This window comes from Cibotium barometz, chromosome 11 (assembly GCF_041138505.1).
Source record: "Cibotium barometz isolate CiBa-2024 chromosome 11, ASM4113850v1, whole genome shotgun sequence".
In the NCBI taxonomy this organism is placed as follows: Eukaryota; Viridiplantae; Streptophyta; class Polypodiopsida; order Cyatheales; family Cibotiaceae; genus Cibotium; species Cibotium barometz.
In genome coordinates this window covers 13,677,699-13,697,416 of record NC_141056.1, presented here as the reverse complement: position 1 = coordinate 13,697,416, position 19,718 = coordinate 13,677,699, and the positions used below count along the sequence as shown (strand labels likewise).

General features: G+C 40.9%; 1 protein-coding gene across 1 annotated transcript in view; it reads right to left on the bottom strand.

The window, feature by feature from the left end:
* Positions 1 to 718, bottom strand: part of LOC147633788 (cysteine proteinase COT44-like) — a 10,337-nt gene extending 9,619 nt beyond the window's left edge. Inside the window, exon 1 of the mRNA XM_086804830.1 lies at positions 104 to 718. Coding sequence (XP_086660956.1) covers positions 104 to 584 — 481 coding nt within the window. The 5' untranslated portion in view covers positions 585 to 718. The remainder of the gene's footprint in view (positions 1 to 103) is intronic.
* Positions 719 to 19,718: the final 19,000 nt, after the last annotated feature.

Sequence of the window (19,718 nt, the reverse complement as noted above, 5' to 3'; positions counted from 1 at the left end):
TAAACACATACATAAACATGTGTACGCATGCATATTCGCATATATAGATCCATACAGTTGCATCCATAAATACACACAACAAATTAAGAGGAAGAAGGCTTACCACACTGCCCCTGATTTTTAACAGGTGTAACGGCGCCCTTCTGTCTCCAATCTACAGCTGAAGGCAGGCCATCAGAGCTACAACTAGATCTGTACTGACGGAGGGCCCTGGATTTCTTGGGCGCTCGGAAGCCAAGGTGTGTGGCTCTGAACTCTTCAAGGGTGAGATCTGCAAAGCGGGTCAAGCCAAGCCTGTGGGAGGAATCCCTTTCGTCGTTGTTGTTGTGGCTATGGATGTAGAAGAGGTTTTCCTTGAAGACTTGGAACCGGCTGAGCTTTTGGGAAGAGCCATCAGGAGTTGTGTAGTTCTTGGAGTGCTTTGAGACCCAGTTCTCAAAGAGCTGCAAGAGGCGCTCCTCGGATGATAGATCCTCTGGCTTGTAGTCTATGTGCCGGGCAAAGGTCACAGCAAAGAGAAGGGCAAACAGGCAACACAGTAAGACAAGGGTAGAGGAAGATGAAGAAGAGGAGACAATCGCCATAGCTGCTCAGAAATGAACGTCTCTCTGTGCGAGGAAATCAGGGTCTTCCTGTCCAAGGGGAAAGTTTCCTCCCCAGTCCCACCACCAGGCGGGCGAGGACCACGTTCTCGCTTTCGAGCCCGACCCCCCATCAATGCTTTTAACACGAGTGTAGATTTGTAGATTTTATAACTGTGCACATATATTTTTGTTTTACTGGACTCGAACGTAGAAATACTTTTCTCACTAACTTGACTCCCTTAAGGCATAGCCTTGGGAGACCCAGGCATGACAAATTCGCTTGCGGATGAGCCCAGGTGCCTAAAAACTCTATTATACTTGGCAGATTTTGGGCATGGAATTGCCATACCCAGTGCACATATAAACTTCCAAACAACCACTATGCATCTTATTTTTAGTGATTTAGTAATACCAACTCTTAAAGTTTAAAACCCCGAAGGAAAATTGAGACATGGAGAGAGAGAGAGAGAGAGAGAGAGAGAGAAGGAAGGGAAGTTTCACACATCGCACCAAGAAGAGTGAGTCTCCCTCCTGCAAGAAATAATTTCTTTTATATTACATAGCTAGATCCACCGCGTAAGGTCACCCACCACAAAAAGAAACACATCCAAAGCTATTAGTGATTGACACTTAAACATGCCAAATGCCATGTATAGAGTGTTTGTTTTCTGTTGCTATAGGATCATTGCTCTCTCGATTCATGAAATCATAGAGCATACAGCTTTCATTACTAGCATACAGCTTCACACTCCTTGCATAATAAAAAACAAGCATATGTAAGCCTTCAAACAATAACATGAAAAGGGATCAACATACAAACTCTTCTGACAACATGATGTATTTGAGTATAGTTGATGTGCAAAAGGATCAACATACAAACTCTTATGACAACATGATGCATTTGAATATAGTTGATGTGCAAAGGGACATGAAAATTCTATATGAGAACGATGTGTCAATGTGTAAATTCATAGCATACATGCAAAGACCAAACTAGGCAAGATACACACAATAGTGTACATACATAGTAGTATAGGAAGATGCATCAAACCAAGCAAGAATCAAACGATATACAAACAGAGATTAGAAGAAACGACTAAGTAAGATATATGCATGGTATATATAGAGATCATACCAAGTATAAACAATGCAAGTAAACATACATGGTTTACATACATATGGTACATACAAACATATGCATAGTACCAAGAAGCTGAAATTGGATAGAGATCACAAATGGAGAAGCCAAGTAAGTTACATACATGGTACATACAAAGAGATCAAACGAAGAGATAAAACAAACATCCTAGGTGCACATACATAATATAGATGTAGATGGTAGTATACATATAGGGTTATAGTATGCATGGCAACATTATTAGGGCAATTATGAGCTCATTTTGGGGCCCTCTAAGGAGTTTCATGCTCTTTCTCTCTCTAAAAAATGGGGCCACGGTGAGCCCTATCAATCTTATGTTAAAAGCCCTCCATGTGACATATCATTAAGAAGCTTATGGATGAGTAGATTTCAAATATACAATCTCCAATGCTCAAGATACACCACAAACAAGATTTAAGATGCCAAAATGTAATGTTACATGGCACATCATCACTTTTGAAACCACTTTTTGGGGAGTTTCACTATCCTATGTTAGAACCCCATCATGTTATATACCATTGGAAAGATCTTAAAGAGTACATTCTAAATCTACCAACTCTAAAAAATTTGGAAATGATGTGCTCAAATTTCACCATGGCCCCATTTTTTAGAGAGAGAAAGAGCATGAAACTCCTTAGAGGGCCCCAAAATGAGCTCATAATTTTCCTAATGTATACAGCAACAATGCATAATCTAGTAAGAAACTAAAGATATTAGACAAAGTCTAGCTCATAAGAAGAAGATCTTTCACTCTTTATTCGGTGATGCTTGTTGAAGTTTTTCAACTATAGTAAAATTCTTGTGTGTGTGTGTGTGTGCGTGCACGTAGGGGGAGAAAAAGACCGTGCACACACACACATATATACATACATGAACATATTATTCCCCGATTGAGATGAGCAATTTCAGATGAAAGTGGAGGATAGTGAAGTGTTATAAAGCAGTATATAGCATGTGATAGTGTACTTAAATGGTAAGTACTCGCTTCAAAATTATTATGTATATAGTGCCAATTTTAATTGCTAATTATCCTAGCATTTTTTTAACTCTGGTAAACTTACATGTAATTGATTCCATTTATAGCTAATATCCATGTTAATTGTGAATGAATTCATTAAACCTATATCATGAAGACATGGTAGCTTTTACTACAACTACTAGCATAGAGAGTGTAAAAAAAGATGAGGGAAAATGCATAGTGCTACAAGAGAAGGCCGAAGAGAAATGGGGTTTTCAACAAAAGGGGGATGATTTCAAGGTGGAAGGATTGAGGTTGAGATGTGGGGCATTATGGGTTACAATATATACAAATCCAGGCTTTAACCACACATGACTCAAGAAAAATAATATGCTACAAATTATCGAGATAAAAGGCAAATAATAAAAGAACTAGAAAAGAAACCCAAAAGAATGGAACTAGAAAACCATCCACGATAAGCTTGGACTCGATAATCATTTCACTTAGATTCACACCAACCTTGTCTTGTTAGACAAACGGAAGGCTCCACAATGGAGCTTTCCATCCCAAATCATGGCACACATACTCGCCCCAATGACAAGTATGTTGGCCATGTGTTACAACATTAGGAACTGGAATGCAATCCATCTAAACACTTGCTAACCCCACTTTTGGGAAGTCATCCATCATCATCATTGTCAACAGATCATCAACATGATGATCTATGTTGTTATGGCTCTTACATCGTCACAATAGCTACAAGGAGGTTGAATAGCAAGCATCATGACCCAACCTGCCTAAGCTTTTGGGAGGCCATCAATCATCACCCAACATACCAAAGCTTTTGGAAAGAAATCTATCATTAACATGAAGGTCTTAATTGCCATGGCTCTTACACCATTGACAGCAACAAGGAATTTTAATAGCAAGAGCCATGAACCAACCTACCACAACACATGGGTCTCCCTTATGGTCTTCAACAACTCATTATAGATGTTTCATCCTTGTTGTGTCTGCATGCTGCTCAAGTTATCTTTTAGCACCCCTACATTTATAGTGAGAATAGTCCTTATGCTTTTTGTGTTTTCCTTAAGCTCGTTTATAGTCAAGAGAGCATGATCATTGAGGCCATGCCTTGAACCATAGCTAGAAGCATATTAATGCAAGAAAGATGCACTTGTTGTGGCTTCACAAACATGTGCTTGGCTTGTCTTTTAACACTGTCTTTTAGCACTCCTATGTTTCGAGCAAGGCTAGTCCTTTTTTTTATGTTTTCCTCAAGCTCTTTTACAGTTGAGAAGAGCATTGAGGCCATGCCTTGCATCTCATTTAGAAGTGTATCAATGCAAGAAAGATGCACATGTTATGGATTCATAAAAAAAGTGAGAAAAACGAGTAAGACAAGATGAAAACATCATGTTCACTGTTATACAAAAAATCAAAGAAACCTAAAGTAACAAAAGGGGATGGAAACATAACACAAATGCATAAATAATGGACATCAACAAATGAAAGCAAAATTCCAAATAGATGACAAGCAGATGACGTTTATACATATGGAAGCTAGGACTATAGCAATAGATAGAGGTTAAAAAACCAAGTTGGTGGCAAATACACAGAAGTAGAAAGCCAACATTCACGCAGAATAATAAAGAATAACCAAATATAAAAAATCCATTTTCAAATATAACATAATAGATTGCTAAATAAAATACATCACCATTTTGCTATAGAAAGCAAAGATTAAAAAGCACCTTTTAAGTTAAAATAGTTGATTGAAAAGTCATGATACATCAATACTCTCAAGTTCCTGAAGGTCACATAGCTTCATCAGGTGGAGCCATGTAAAATGGTGATATTGTACATGGGAGAATGGAGGATGCCTGTGCATGGCTCACAGGGTATATTGTAATTGGAGTTCGAATGGAGGATGCATGTGGATGACTCAAAGGGTATATTAGAGCCCGAATGAAGGATGACTGTAGATGACTCATAGGATTTATTAGAGCCCAAGCATGTATGAATAATGGAGGATGCATGTGGATGACTCAAAGGGTATATTAGAGCCCGAATGAAGGATGACTGTGGATGACTCATAGGATTTATTAGAGCCCAAGCATGTATGAATAATGGAGAAATAGGGCGGCCCAATGCTTGTGGTGGTGGATTTATAATGAAACGGGCCCCTATTTTTTGTGGTAGTGGAGGTGGATGAATGTTTTTTAAAGACTCCACACCTTGATGCATGTGTGCGCCGAGGTCCTTGAGACTTGATACATGCCATTTAAGAGGCATAAATGGCAATTGTGATCATCACCAAGCTAATGCAATGGTGATGTAATTATCGACACGCTAAGCTCTTCATGGCTTAAGCATCTCATGTGCTAGGCCCTTCACGGCTTAAGTATCTCACGTCTTAACCACTTCACGGCTCAAGCATCTCACGTCTTAACCACTTCACGGCTCAAGCATCTCACGTGCTAAGCCCTTCACGGCTTAAGCCTCTCACATGCTAAGCCCTTCACGGCTTAAGCATCTCACGTGCTAAGCCTAAGCCTCTTATGGCTTAACCATCTCGTGTAACCCCTCACGCACTGCTATTTCACGACATGCACCTTCACGACTGAAACTCATTACCGCACACACCTTTTATTGCTCACCCCACTAACACTCTTTACATTAGTACACAAACATGTACACACACACATACACACACACACAAAACAAAAAAGAGGAAGAACAAGAAAGAGGAAGAGGACCACGAGCTCCTACGAGTCATTACAACTGATGCTCTTTTCAATGTTCCAGATGGCTTCCTCTGCTACATCAGACCCTGAAGTAGAAGGGAATCCGGCCATCGCTCAAGCCAGTACAATGGGGTCCCCAATGGACAGAAGGAAGAGAGCATCCAGTGGCACTAAACTCAGCTATCTTGGGCCATATGTGTAGGAGTTTCAGGGCTCTGTAATCATAACAGATATACAAATAGCTCATGTAAAGATTTTGCTCTAGTACTACACCCCAGAATGCTTACAGATATTGGAGGATACATAGGTCAAACACAAGCTGGAAAAGGTGGGCCTTGGCCAAATGGCAGAAATCCTCCCCCGCACTATCAACACAAACTTATGTGTGGAGTATTTGAAGACTTATGACAAATCCACCAAGAGGGGTATAGTAACAAAGTCATATGGCACAATTGAGTAGGTTCTCATCACAGAGGAGCTGATACGCGATGCTCTACAGTTTCCCCCACCAATCCCAACACATGTACATAGTTTCGAGCAAATTTCACCAAATCCACCAAGAAATTCCCATGGAAGACATGCTAAAGAGGATTTCTTATAACTCCAATGGGGCTGAATATGATAACATTAGGGATGAAGTAGATGAAAAGGCCTGCAAAGCCATGTCCATGCTAATGTAGGTTAAACCTATGGATAGGTATAACAGGGTCCCCCTAAACCGCCTCGCCAAGGTCCATGAAGAAAAAGAAGAAGACTAGGCGTGGTACATACATCGAGAAATGGAGAATTATCTCAAGTCACACCAATCAAAGGTGTGTAACCCCTATCTCCCATGTCCATGCTAATGTAGGTTAAACCTATGGATAGGTATAACAGGGTCCCCCTAAACCGCCTCGCCAAGGTCCATGAAGAAAAAGAAGAAGACTAGGAGTGGTACATACATCGAGAAATGGAGAATTATCTCAAGTCACACCAATCAAAGGTGTGTAACCCCTATCTCCTTATGAGAGTGCTTAGCCATGCAACTAACCTTCCAGTTCCAGAAGGCACATAGGGAGCACAAGTACCCTAGGCTGCAACACCCTTGGAACCATCTCCTATCATGCTCGAATAGTTACAACAAGGACAAGCGGTCTTAAAAGAAACTAAGGAGATGTTTACAAGAGGTGAAGAAGGGTAAGAGGACCAAGAAAGATAAAAAGATGAGGGGGATCCTCCAGCAATTTGAAGCTGAATCTTAGTGATTGGACGCATAAGTGTCACAAGAGATAGCTTCATTGAAGCAGGCGCTAGAGCAGAAAGAAGCACGGAGCACTGAAGGGATAGCAGCAAGCGCAGCTCTTGAGTTGCCACTTTCCACACCACCCTCAAGTCCTGCCGATGGTATTTTCCCAAACCTCTCACCACTCCGCGACCCTATCATTTCGGATCAGCCACATTTAGCGGAGATAGGAGCAGAATAGGCTCCAAAATATAAAGTGCCCAAAACAGATGAGTATACAAGATATGAAGAAGCTACATCAGCAGAAGCAGATGCCACAAAGAGGAAGGCTACAATGCTGAAAAGAGAAAGAGAGCAGAAGAACCTACAAGCCCCAGTAAGAAGAGGAGAATAGAAGAGAAGAGCACAATTAGAGAAGGTTCTTTCCTGCACAACTTAGAGGCTTATGATAGATCCACCAAGAGTGACAAAGAAGACCAACATACACAGCAACTTAAGGATTCCCATGCTACGTTCATAGCCAAGGAAGAAAGGTATAAGGGGAAAATCACTAAGCTAAATGAAGCCATTGCTACAGCCAAACAAAGAGTGGTCATCAGCCTTCAAACTAAAAGGGAGCAGATAAACAAAGCCCAAGCTGACAAATTAAAGGCTTAAATGACGTGATCCAAGCAAAGACTATGGAAATTGATCATATGTGGCCAACCACCACCAGCAAGTGCTTAAATACGTACATTAGTAGCTAAGCAATAGCTAAAGTTTGGTAGCAGAAAGAGTGAAGCAAACTGAAGATGCTCATGCACATACCACAATTGCAAGAAGGGCATAAGAGGAAGCCACAAGAAGGTATGGTGAGCTGGTCACTGCTAGAGAGGTCCGGGAAGTTGCCATTTCCAACCTCCTTTCCACAAATGTCTCAAGGATACAAGAAATGGAACGCCAGCTCGCCATGCAACAATTGACGAATTACGGCTCCTCATTGAACGAGCCTTGGCATTGCTGGTAACTCCTTGGGCCCCTCCTCAGAGGACAGAAACAATTGACGAATTACGGCTCCTCATTGAACGAGCCTTGGAGATAGGTTCATTGCTGGTAACTCCTCGGGCCCCTCCTCAAACACTAACATTGTTCTTATCTACAATAACACTCTCTCTTCTTCAATATGAGATTAACCTCACAAAAGACCTCAGCCTAGGAGACCTTACACTCATCTGTCAAAATAAAGAAAGAGATACCGACCCCACCATCATCATGGGAATCCTTCCGGGGGGGGGATATAGTACTAACTAACCCAGCTAATATCTTTTTCTATCCCTTACATCCCATAGTGCTCAACCTTTGTAGTTGGTGCCGTGTGCTATAACAATCAAACATCTTGGATAACAGTGTCAATAAACTCGACTTATTTATGCCAGATGATATCCCAACAACACCAGCCAACTACGAGGTTGTTGCAAGAAGTTATCAATCGTCATTTAGCCACAGTTGGATAGTATATAATACCCATCAGCATTTAAATCTTTCATAATCCATTTTATATCATCCTTTTGGTATTATAAAGCTTTATCAAAATATCCATAAACATTTGGAGTTTGTGCTCTCCATTGTGGTTTATAATTTTGATAAACAACATATTGAATATCCTGATATAACCCCAGAAGATATAACTAAACTCCAGGAATTTATGAAAACTAACAAGCCAACCCACCCACCCCCTAGTTCAGGCGAGGGTTAAGAAGAGACACAAAGCTCTTCTATCTCAGCTACTTATCTTGTGTTCTCTTCAATAGCAAGTACATTATTAAACCCCTTTCCGAGAGTAGCTCCTACTAACCAATCTGAGGGAGAATGCACATTCTCTCACTTACTTTCTATCCCTATCGATATTCCCACTAACCCTCTAGCCCTCGAGGAGATGTCGACACCCAATCTGTCTCCAACACGGTCGCTTGAGGGGGTACGTATCCCCAACCTCAAGATGACATTGAAGCTTTTACTCACATGACTATCCTTGAGTCCTTAACAGCAGGGGTTCATCAGAGCACGAAACCCACTCTTAAAGCTAAAGCTCATGTTCAAGGTGTTGGTGCAAATCACACCATTTGAACCCACCCAAAGGATCATGCCCGATGCTTACTCTACAGTGGAATCAAGAAGAATCAAGAAGGCAGCATTATGTGCCTTACCCTCTCCGCGTGCCAATGCCAGATCTAGAGGAGCTGTTACCAATTGGGGGAGAAGGTACATTGTGGCAAAGCACACCACGCTAGCTAGCCCCCACCTAGCCAACTTGCTAGAAATCCAGATTGTCACCTTCATGATTGGCTACTATTTCCACAAGTGTCATAAGGCACACCCAGTTCATACAAGGGGAGGCTACACTGTCATCACCACAGATGATACCAATCCCCGCATCAAGGATTTTGGTCTACAATTGGAGTGGCGAAAAGAATATCTGACGATCCCCGAATATAGACATCAGTACTAGTGCTCTCCGTCAATCCAAAGGGTGGATCTACTCTACATGCCTATCAAGCGGAGGCTCACCCCACTACGATTTCATGATGCAAAGCAAAGAGATTCTCATGTCTGCTACAATTTTTCGCAATTCTCACCATCTACTTTCCTGGATATTACAAGCCAAAGACAATAAATGCTCACATGGATCCGAGCTTGGCGTCGAATTCCTGATCCGGACATCATGGCTACTGTCAAATTCCTAAAGTTGATCGTAGTCCTTATCAATCAACCCAGGGAAAGGTATGATGGATTTGAAGCAAAACAACTTCGCTTTGACATGAACATAGGCCCCAGTGAAAGAGGCATGATGTTGTATTATCATCACCTACGGTGTCTTCCCGGCTACATGCACACCATGTTTGAAGACATGGTGGACACCGGGTTCTAGACTTCACACTTTGCATTTAGAAGAACCTTGAAAAAGCTTCAGTCACGCCAGAACTTCTATCGACATGAGTTCGGCGACTAGGTCTTTCGACCTCGGTAAAAGGTTCTAAACGACAGAACCTACATCAGGTAGGGGGGGATGTTAATCCTATTTTGGATTAACAAAGATGCTCCTCCAATTGAGGACATTAATAAGTGTTATGAAAAGGCACTATAAAAGTTGTATTGAGATACTAGCTACCCAAGGCCTTAGTTAATAAGTTTTGGACGTCCAAGTGTGAATAAGGGCCAATTGTATAAAAGACAATTCTCATAATGAAATGACACATTCCCCTTTGTTCTATGAGAACTCTTGTGCATTGTCTTGAGAGAGAGAGAGAGAGAGAGAGAGAGAGAGTACTCTAGAACATGTGCCTCTTTCATGCATGCATGTGTGTGAGAGAGTGAGAGGTTGATTGCCTTGCATTCGTGGTGCGAGCGACTTCGCGGTTGACAGTGTGGAGGTGGAGTTTGAAGGAGTGGAGCTTCCAAAGTGAGCTTGGGGAGCCTCAAGGGACGTGAGCTCGAAGCATTGGTAAGTACCCAATGATTGTTGTGTCTATTACTTCTTCCATTTGTGGTTGTGTGGATTTCCTTCTTGGGAGGTGTGGTAGCCCTTAACAGATAGGTTGCCATTGTAGAAGGAGAAAGCAAAGAAATATAGGAGTGCAAAAATAAAATAGAAAAATAAGAAGCTTATCTAACTCTTGTGTATTTCGAAGGAAGGTTTGTTGAAGTGCTCGAAGTCGATGATGTCCAATCAAACAATAAGAATAATAATCCAATTAATGCCTTTGATGTCGACAATTCAGAAAGAAGCCCGTTCAAAACCTCTTTGATGTCGACAATTCAGAAAGAAGCCCGTTCAAAACCTCTTTGAAAAAATCTTGAGAAATTTTGGTGAGAAATAACGCCCAAAATTTTTGTTACAAGAGGCTTCCAAAAGAATACGAAGAACTTTGTGTATTTTTCTGCAATCCTAAAAATTCTAAATTTTTTCCTTTGAGTTGTGCCCCTTTTCTTCTTTAAAATCCTTGAAAGCTTTTGAAGGTAGGCTTTTATAAGCTTATAGAATAAAGCTTTTCTCTCTCTTTTTTTTCTGGGTAATATTGAGCTTATAAAGCTTTCAAAAGCTAAGCTCTTTTTAAAAAAAATAAATAAAAAAATAACCTTCTCCACGGGACTGCGAACCAGGCGCAATATATCCACCCCCCTTTTTTAAATTATTAAGCTTTTATAAAGATCAAAGCTTTAAGTTTTAAAGCTTTTAAGCTTTAATCAAAGCTTCACTAAGCTTTGAGTAAAGCTACCAAGCTTTTTAAAAAGCTTCACTAAACCAACTGATGGCCTGCGCACAAGCATGTAGGTGTGAATTGGAGGGGAGGAGAAAATATTAGGAGAAGAAGGCCGCCATCGCTTGAATTGGAGAGAGAGGGGAGAATTGCATAAACCACTTGTTATACTTCGATCATGTGCAGTTGTCTAGCATAGTCCACTTGTTTCACTTGACCACAGTACGATTGTCAAGCATGGCACTACTGATTACACATCAACAACATAAACTCGTCAAAGCATGGTCTCAAGCTATGCCAATAACACTAGGTAACTAGTATTTAATGTGGGGTCACCCACGATACCAATTCACTAGGATGGCACATAACGTCTGGGCATCCCCATACAACTAAAGGGTGGACATTATGTAACACCAAGGGATTCTCTCTCTATTGTGGAGTAATTATTTTTTGTTTGCAAACAACATTCGGCTTGCATAATAAATTGGGTGGAACCATCCTCTTTGATTTGCTGCATTAATGCACTTCCAATTATAACACCCAATACAAACACAAAAATGTGAAATAACCTCTCCTAATCTAGAGGTTACACTATTGGTGCTACCACTAATATCATTTTGAGATGTTGGAATGTATAGTGGACATGCCACATGTGCTAGATGATGAAGGAACCTTGTGTGCCATTTGATTTTCCCAAGAAACTTGCCCAATTCTTTGAAGCTATTCTTTGAAGCTGTGTAGAGCTTGAAACCTTATGAATGACCTTTTGAGAATCCACTGCTAATCCTTCCTTTGAAACTATATGTCCAAGCAATGCTGCACTGCTCGCTACAAATGCACATTTTGCTAGATTGAGGCTCAATCTGGTTTCTCGACACCTCTCTCCAAACACATCGTCAAAAGATGAAGATGATGTGAATGCTTCCTAAGCACACTGAAATCATCCATGAATACCCTCATGAATGTTATGAGATATTCATAAAAGATTTCCTGAACCATTCTTTGGAAGGTAGTTGATGCATTCTTTAATCCAAATGTCATAACATTAGAGGCAAACATCTCCCATTCTATGACAAAAGCTGTCTTTTCTTGGTCTTTAGGTGCCATTTTCCACTGAATCCATCCAAAAATGAATGCAGTTCATGACCACAAACCACATCCCCAGGTAATGGAAAGGGGTCTATAATTATGGTTGCATTCAACTTCCTATAATCCACACATACCCTCAACTTCCCATTTTTCTTGGGGATGTTGAAAATTAGATGTTGAAATATATGATGTACAAGTGGTAAAGGATGAGAGAAAGAGGTCATGTACACTCCAAATAAAGTGGGCATATGGGTGGAAAAAGGATCTAGGCTTGGCCAACCCTAGCCCTTGGTGAAACCTATATAAAGGGCAAGAGGCCTCACTTTTTGTAACACAACACAACCAACACATGAAGGTGAAGTTCAAGCCAACTTTGGAGTGGTTGAAATAGAAGGTAATATAGAAGCTTTCTATACATCTTGTGTTCTTGCTCTCTCTCATATATGTTGCTCTATCTTGCCATCAACTATTGCTTCCGTTATGCATACTCCCCTTAATTTTGACATGGTATTAGAGCTTTGCAAAGGCTAAGTTCCCCTTCAATCCCCTTTTCTCTCTCACACACTATCATAAGCCATTCACATCCTCATCAAGAAAGACGGTGGTAGAAGAAGGTGAGAAGCAAAAAGCAAAATTGGTCAAAATTCTGATTTTTTCCGTTGAGGTTTCCGTCAATCTAGTTTCGCCCACCGTTGATTTCGGCAAATGAACATCCATGTGCAAGGGCTATTGTGAATTTTGTGTGTTGAGGGCTTGTGAAGCCTTGCTTAACCTCTACATAAGCTTTCCCTTAAGCTTCACAAGAAGCGACAATGTCGGCATAAGCTTCAAAAAAAAAGAAGGAAAAAAAAAAACAACGTAGCCGCCCCCATCTCTGAAGTTCCGACCACCGTCCGTCATTGAATTTCGTCTGCCGTTGCAGTCCATCATCTGCAGTGTTCCCATCGTCGGTCGTAGGTCTGCACTTCCGTCTTCGCCGTTGCAGTCCGTCCATTCAGTCGTTCGCTGTCCCGTCGCCTTCCGCCTTGTATGGTGGTAAGCCAAGCTTTGTAAGCTTGGCTGCTACAACACAGTGGCATCAAACGAAGCCAGCCAGCAGCAGCTACACCAATGAAACAAGAACAACCCGGCAGCATCACGGCTAACAAGCGGCGCAGCGTATTCATGCATTTTTTTCACAGAGAAAAAAAAACTCTACCCTCTTAAAGTTTTTTTCAAACCTCTCTAGTAAGGTTCTTTCAAACCTTTGAAAGGTGCTCTTTAAACCTTTCCTTCTAAGGTTGGTTTTCAACTGAGCATTCAAAGGTTTCTTTCCCTCATTTCTTTCAAACTCGAGGCAAGCAGAGAAAGAAATTATTTGTGACTTTCTCGCTTGGGAAGTGCAAGGCATGCACAATTTTTAAAACCAAGAAAAATTGACGCATCAAGCATGAAATCCGACCCTAAATTTTTTTGATGAACTCATGTGCATGGAAGTCGTCTATCATATTGTAATGGAGTTAGACAATGCCCTTAACAAGTGGTAAGACCTCTCCTAAATCAATGTTCACATTGGTGTATGTATTTTTATATCATGATGAAGTGAAAGATGGAAGCAAGAAGCATACTGAGATGCACATGCATAAGCTATTAAAACATGGGTGGTAGCCATGTGTTAATCTATGTGGCAGCTAAACTAAGGAAGCTAGCATGATTGGAAGGAGACATGTACGCATGAAGCATGCTCACCTTGCTCCATGTTTGGCATTGTCCCATGATGGCATTGAGAGGGGGTGTTGAAATATATGATGTACAAGTGGTAAAGGATGAGAGAAAGAGGTCATGTAGGTGTGAACACACCCCAAATAAAGTGGGCATGTGGGTGGAAAAGGGATCTAGGGTTGGCCCAACCCTAGCCCTTGGTGAACCCTATATAAAGGGCAGGAGGCCTCACTTTTTGTAACACAACACAACCAACACATGAAGGTGAAGGTTAAGCCTACTTTGGAGTGGTATGATGTACAAGTGGTAAAGGATGGGAGAAAGAGGTCATGAAGGTGTGAACACACCCCAAATAAAGTGGGCATGTGGGTGGAAAAGGGATAGGAACACACTCCAAATAAAGTGGGCATGTGGGTGGAAAAGGGTTCCCTTTTCCACCCACATGCCCACTTTATTTGGGGTGTGTTTACACCTACATGACCTCTTTCTCTCATCCTTTACCACTTGTACATCATATATTTCAACATTGGAGACACCTAATCAGTTTTTTCAACATGGTAAATAAAACCTACTTTCAGCAGCTTATCAATCTCTTCTTTAACTTGGCGGGTATAATTCACATTCGTTCAGCACCTCTACTGTTGGATGGGAACTACATCTTCCTTAAGATTGGTCTTATGTTAAAAATTGGGATCAATGCCTTTCATGTCTGTATAGCTCCAAGAAAATACATCTTTATATCTAGATAACAATTCCATTTTTGCCTCCATTCTTTTGTGAGTTTAGCACTTACCCGGACCATTCAAGGATTTTGATCATTTCCTAAGGTCATTTCGAAAAGTTCATCTTGTTGCACCTGCTGCTTTTGTACATGCCCTTTTCATGTGCTTCTTCTACAATTAATGTTGTAATCTCTTTGAGAACTTTAACTTGCTCTGTTTTTAAAAGAACCTACTTGACATTATCCTCTGGATTTACCAGTATCCCTTCCTGTCACTAGGACTAGTTGTAATGCCATTACATCCAGCTCATAATGGGAAACAATCTGATCCACATCCACCTTAAACAAGGAAACTAGATCCGTATTCTCCCTTAAGATTTTCTCTTCCTCATCATCCTCCACTCCTTCTAGCCAGTTAAGTCCTTCTACATAGATTGGTCGGAGTAATAGATCCAAATTTTCATTGGAGAACATAGACACTCTAACCTTTCTCTTCCCTCTATGGATTGTGAGTTGGTCTTTTCCCAGTTCTAGCAGATCTTCTCTCATGGCACAACCATAGTCAGCCAAGTAACATCTAATATGCTCGAGGGCTTTTCTTCATCCATAGTATCACAAAGAATACTAAAAATCTACATTCAGCCACATTGATTTCTTGGTTTACGGATGATACCTACAGGCATAACTCTCCGCCCGCTAATTTTCTATCTTGATGATGAAGGGTGCTGGTGCATCTCTATGATGCCTAATTTATGGGCCATTTCTTTTACTGATAACACATTGACTCTAGATGCTCCATCTATAAGGATGTTAAACACTATTTACTTTGACCTCTAGGATTGCTTCATCATAATCTAAAACCGATTCTATATATCCACATTTTACTACATATACTTGATTACTGCTGGCTTGAACTTCCACCAGTTTATCCATAGGTACTATCCTTTTTAATACCTATTACTGACAATTAGGCACTAAACACAGGAATAGATCCAATGTAATGTTAAGCTTCATCTTCTTTAAGTCCTCCCATAGATCAAATTCAGAAGATTCTTCAACTCTGCTGCCTATCCCTGACAAGTTCTTGAGGTGAAATATCTACCCCTCTTTATCGAGCACTACTCCTAGATTCCACTATCTTTAATTGAGCTAACTTTTTGGTTTCCTCCTTCTTTTTAAACTTCAATAATGTTCTTTCCTTCTTTCTTTATGAACTTCAATAGTGTTCTTTCTTTCTTTATTTTGAACTTTAATAGTATGCTTTTGTGTGTGAGATAGTTCCTCTACAGCTTTGCCAACTCTCTTGGGGCTAGATTCTGGTGGTTCCGGCACTTTCTAGCCCTACACTACACCTCTGCTACTTGATCTTGTGCGCCCCACACTTTCTGGCTCTAGACTGCACCTATGTTACTTGATCTTGATGTGTTCGACTGTTATGGCTCACCCTAACCCCCCTTGCAACACATCCAACAAGAGATTACTTGGTGAACCACAACTGTCATGAGGATCTTTCCAATGGCCGAGCTCATAACCCTTGAGGTCTCCAAGATCTACAACTCCTTGAGAAACAATTCCACCGTACCTTCCGTGATCGTTGTGACACCGTACCTTCCGTGACCGTTGTGACACCGCCGCATTGCACTACGAGTACTCGTCCCACTCACTTGCATGCATTAGAGAGAAAGATTAGCAAGAGGATTAGCAAAAATAAGACTTAATTGCATAATGGGAGAGTATGTTGTATTATGAGAGAAATTCACTTATATACATGGCCATAAGTGTTCACACTCACTTAAACTATAACCGGCTGGACACTTTCGGCTCATAAGAGGCCTAATGCTTTTATGTATATTAAAGTGCTCTTATGAAGCAGATATACATGAAGTACAAGAAGTGAGTCATATAGACTCTTATTGAATTGCTCTATGTTGAAGTCACCACTTGTTGGCAAGGATTGAAAGAATTACATCGACTTGCGAGGCTAATATAGATATATTCACTAAGGATTGGAGATCATTGATTTGTGAAGACGATAGCGTTGTTTGGAGGAGTTTGTAATTTGAAGGAAAATCCCAGGCGATGGGTTGTACCATTGACCAGGCTTTCGCCAACCATGCCCCCCTATCCAGAGATGTACCTGGAAGTTGTTGATGGTGAGGCTTTGGTGCAAATGTCCTCCAGTGAATGGGTATGGATATGTACTCATGGAGCAGCTGCTGCAATAACATAGCCAAAAGAATAGTAAGCGATAAGCTTAACAAGATATAATGGCTATTGAAGATTCTTGGGAGTTGCCATATGTGTTACTCCCTTGTTTTTGTGTGTGTGTTTTTTTTTCACTACCACCTTGCGAGCAACATGTTCTTGTGGCTACTCTCCTTTTTGAGACAATAGGTTCTTATGTCTGCCACGTAGCTTCTACACTTGCGCTTCACATCCAGAGGGGTGAAAAGAGCATTGTGAGTTTGTCTGTGATGCGCTCATAAGTCTCTATTGCAGACGTGGGAATTGATTCTTGGATTTTTGGCTTAAATATTGTTGAGGCGATAGGTAAGACTGCTAGTTGGTTACCATTGGAGTTGCTTGAACACACAAGCTCTTGTGTAGGTGTTGAATGCATGAGAGTGTTTGAGTGACTTGCTTGGTGTTGCTTAGGCCTCCATTCTTGTTGAACTTTAGGTGAAGCTGTTGGGTTTGAAGTTGATGGTGGTGAGGTTTTCTTCATGTTGTTCGATTTTGGCAACCATATGACGGGATTACCATCATAGTATTCTTGTTGTTGAAGTATGTGCACAGGCACCCATCTTTGATGAACATTATAAATTGGTGGCTGATGCTTTTGGTGTTAAGGCTTCCTTCTTTGTGCAAGCTTAGGGGACTTTGTGATGCGTTTGGAAATCCAAGCGTTGGTATTTCCTTGGTAGTACCCTTGTGCTTGCAGTAATCTTTTGGGTACCCACACTTGCTGACTTGGTGGAGTTCTTTGAGGAACTCACATAGGCATTTTTGGACGATGTTGTGGTGTACTTTTACCTTTCCTTGGTCTCTAAGTGCTGCATTGAAGAAGAGGCTTTGACTATCGGGGCACCCAAATTGGATTAGTGCCTTCGTAGTAGCCTTGGGCAACAAGTAGCTGCTTCTCCACCCATATTTTGATACCATTAAGATACCTTGATTTTTGTTGTCTTAGTGGATTTTTCTTTTGGGTTAAAGTGGAAGGTTGTGAGCCCTCCTTCACATTAGTTGGCACTGAGGCTGTAGGTTTGAGACTCATGGGCGTTGTTGAGACGATGAGGTTTGAGTCTCTTACAGAGTGGCATTCGATGATGAGGCTTTCGAGCATGCGGTTGTCTCCTTTGGTGGGGTTTGTCGATGAAGAGGCAGAGGCTCCAGGGCTTTTCCTTTGAGTTCCTTGGTTGTTAGAGATAGATGGTTGTGCATGGGGAACTTCTTTAGGAATAGCTATCGACTGCGAGGTTTTGGCATCGAACTTCATTGGTGAGGATGGGGTTGAAGGGGTAGATGCTTTATCGGAGTTGGTCATTGACGCAGATGGTAGGTCATTATGTAGAGGGGTTTTTGTGGAAGAGGCTCGTAACTTTTTGCGTTCAGCATCATAGACATCCACTAAGGTTGGATCCTCTTTCTTGCAATATGGTATTGTTAACTTTGTACCATTGACTATCATGAATGACCTATCTCGCTGGCAAAGCACAGTGGTGCTTGGGTAGAAATAGTCCATTTACGCCCTAAGATCAAATATGCTTCCAACACACTTAACCACAAAAAACTTACAAGTAAGGGGGTTAGTTTCAATATACATTTTATGTTCAAAGTATCCCAAATATGGCATGTTCAAGTCTCGTGTAAAGGGAATTCTTTGAGGATGAGCCATGAGTGTTGATTGACCTAACAAATCCCATAACTCGAGGGTTATGAGATTGTGTTCTCATGTTCGATAAAGCTGTGCTTGAGTTGTGGTGATTTTATTGGAAAGTTCCATTCCAACCAGAATCCTAGGGATCTTTTCAGTAAGATATGTTGGAAGTTCCAGCTCCTCCAAGGTCTCTTCCTCAAGTAAAAATAGCAATTGTACAATGTCTGCGCATAAGTGTTCAAGGTGACTGTTTGCATGGATTCATCAAGTGAATACAATGAGTCACGTATCCAAGTTCCACCAAGGATGACATCATACTCAAGGGGATCTAGGGTAACATGGAATGTAAATTCCACATCTCCCCCGATTGTTTGAGTAGCATAGCTAAAATAACCGAGAACTTCAATGTTTTGTCCATTGGTTCATCTTGCAAGACCATTGTCTATAGGGATGAGTTTAGGTTGTCCCAAATGACACCCAAGTGTCTATTTTCATGATGTTATGACTAGTTCGAGGGCTAATCAATGCACGTTTGTGCTTAACATCATTGCCTATAGAGAAATCTAACCATACCATGATAGAATCTTCAAGAGGAACCATGGATTTTTCAGTTTGTGTTTTAGCTTTAGATCCCGTTTCCGTCTCATATTCCTATTCACTTTCATTCTCTTTTTGGCGCTTAGCTTTTTCAAGAGTACCCAATGTGTACAATGGCACACTTGGTCCTCTCATAATTATAAATGAGGTATGTTTAGAAACTTGCGAATCCTCACACAGTCATGTTCTATGGAGCTCTTTATATATTGGTATAACTCATATTGAGCCCTTAAAGATGCAAGTGCTGATGTTATGTTGGCTTCGCCAGAGAGAAGAGCATTCCTCAATGAGGTTTTGAGAGACTGCTTTAATTTCGTATAACGGATTCATCGAATTCCGCACGTGCTTTCTCAACCACATAATTCACAATCTGTCTCTAATGACTCTTCTGTAGAGAGTATGTCTTCCTCTCTTGAAAGGGGAAGCGGTACTCCTCTGGGTTTTGTATTTTGGTTGCTTTTTTAGGATTGGCATTATGAGGTTCAATCATAACCAATGATCTTATAAGACACTCAACCATGCTAAGAATGCTCTCCCGAGCTTGCTTTTTGCATTTCGTATATGTCATGTGATCATGATCTTCAATTTTGGGTGGTTGGGTGGGTTGATTGGTCTATTAAGTGTACTGAGTGATGAATCAAAACTTGTTTCATCCTCACTAAGTGATATACTAGAACTTGTTTCATCTTTTGACTTTTTTTAGATCGTCAGGTTTTCATTATTTTTGCATATACGATGAGATCGAACTTTCTTTCCAGCTTTTATATTTTATGTTGCATGCCTTTAAGGTGGATGCTTCTGCATCATGTGTAGCTTTTGGCTTTT